Below are 1297 nucleotides of genomic sequence, written 5' to 3'. Positions count from 1 at the left end.
AGAAAAACGCCCTCCAGCGTGCCCGTGACGCGCACGGCGCTCGCGCTGTTGCGCCCCGCCAAGCGCCTCTCGTGCCACGACCACGCGTCCGTCACCAGCCTCGACTTCGACGACTCCGGCCAGTTTTTGCTCAGCGCCGCCGCCGACCGGACCATCCAGCTCTACGACTGCCACAAGGGCGTGCGCCAGCGCGAGGTCCAGTCGCAGAAGTACGGCGCCCACTTGGCCAGGTTCACGCACGACGGCCTCAGCTGTCTCTACGCGTCCACGCCCGCGGTCGGCGGCGCCGGCCCGGACCACGCGGTGCGCCTCCTCCTGCTCGCGCTGAAGAGCTACCTCCGCTACTTCCGCGGCCACACGGACCAGGTGGTGCTGCTCGAGATGAACCCCGTGTCGCGCACGTTTCTCTCGGCCGCCGCGGACCACACGGTCAAGACCTGGGACCTCCGGGCGCTGCAGCCGCTGGGCAGCGTGGGCACCGCGCGCGCCGCGCAGGTGGCGTTCGACCCGCACGGCGTGGTGTTCGCCGTGGCCGAGGCGCCGCAGCCGGCCGCCGAACCTGGCTGCGTGGCGCTCTACAGCACGGCCGCCTGCGACCGCGGGCCGTTCCTCCGCGTGCTGCTTGCGGCAGCATCGCCGGACGCGTGGACGCGTGCCGAGTTCTCCAACACCGGCCGCTGGTTGCTCGTGGCCACGGCCCTGGCGCGGCACCTCGTGTTGGACGCGCTCCTGGGCCGCCTCCGCGCGACCTTGGAGGTGGACGCGCACGCGGCGCCGGGCTGGATGCGCTTCCAGTACGCCAGCGCGGGCGCCGCGTGCTTCAGCGCGGACGGCCGCCACGTGTTTGCGGGGCACGTGGACGGCAGCGTGGCGCTCTTCGACCTTGCGGCGTTGGCGCCGGACGCCGCGGACGACGCGCCGCCGGTGACGGTGCGCCCGTGCGCCATGCTCCCGAGCCGCCAGGGCATCCCGAAGGTGGTGGCGTTCAACCCGAGGCTCTTGGCGTTGGCCACGGCGGACTCCAGCGTGGTCTTGTGGTCCCCGCCTGCGGACGACTAGAGGCCGCTGGTGGCTGCGCGGGGGCTCAGTTCTGCGTGAGGTGTGCGTTTCTGAGGTTCTGGCGACTCGTGCGCTTCTGCTCGGGCGTTTCGGCTCCTGACTGACTCGTGCTTCCGGGAGGTTCTGGTGACTCGTGTTGATCTTGAAAGGTTTTGCGTGATTTGTTCGTTTCTGAAGGTTCTGGTGACTCGTTCTTTTCTGCTTCTGCCTGACTCGTGCTTTCGGGAGGTTCTGGTGA

General features: G+C 70.1%; 1 protein-coding gene across 1 annotated transcript; it reads left to right on the top strand.

Moving 5' to 3' along the window:
* On the top strand, positions 1 to 1059 carry SWD2 (WD-repeat containing protein; the record flags this gene model as incomplete). Its single annotated transcript, XM_018857523.1, has 1 exon — positions 1 to 1059. A coding segment is annotated over one exon (1059 nt), but the record flags the coding sequence as incomplete, so codon positions are not given.
* Between the last annotated feature and the right edge of the window lie 238 nt (positions 1060 to 1297).

This window comes from Metschnikowia bicuspidata (genome assembly GCF_001664035.1).
Source record: "Metschnikowia bicuspidata var. bicuspidata NRRL YB-4993 chromosome Unknown METBIscaffold_3, whole genome shotgun sequence".
In the NCBI taxonomy this organism is placed as follows: Eukaryota; Fungi; Ascomycota; class Pichiomycetes; order Serinales; family Metschnikowiaceae; genus Metschnikowia; species Metschnikowia bicuspidata.
The sequence above is the reverse complement of the archived record's forward strand: the minus strand, read 5'-3'. Positions and strand labels throughout refer to the sequence as shown.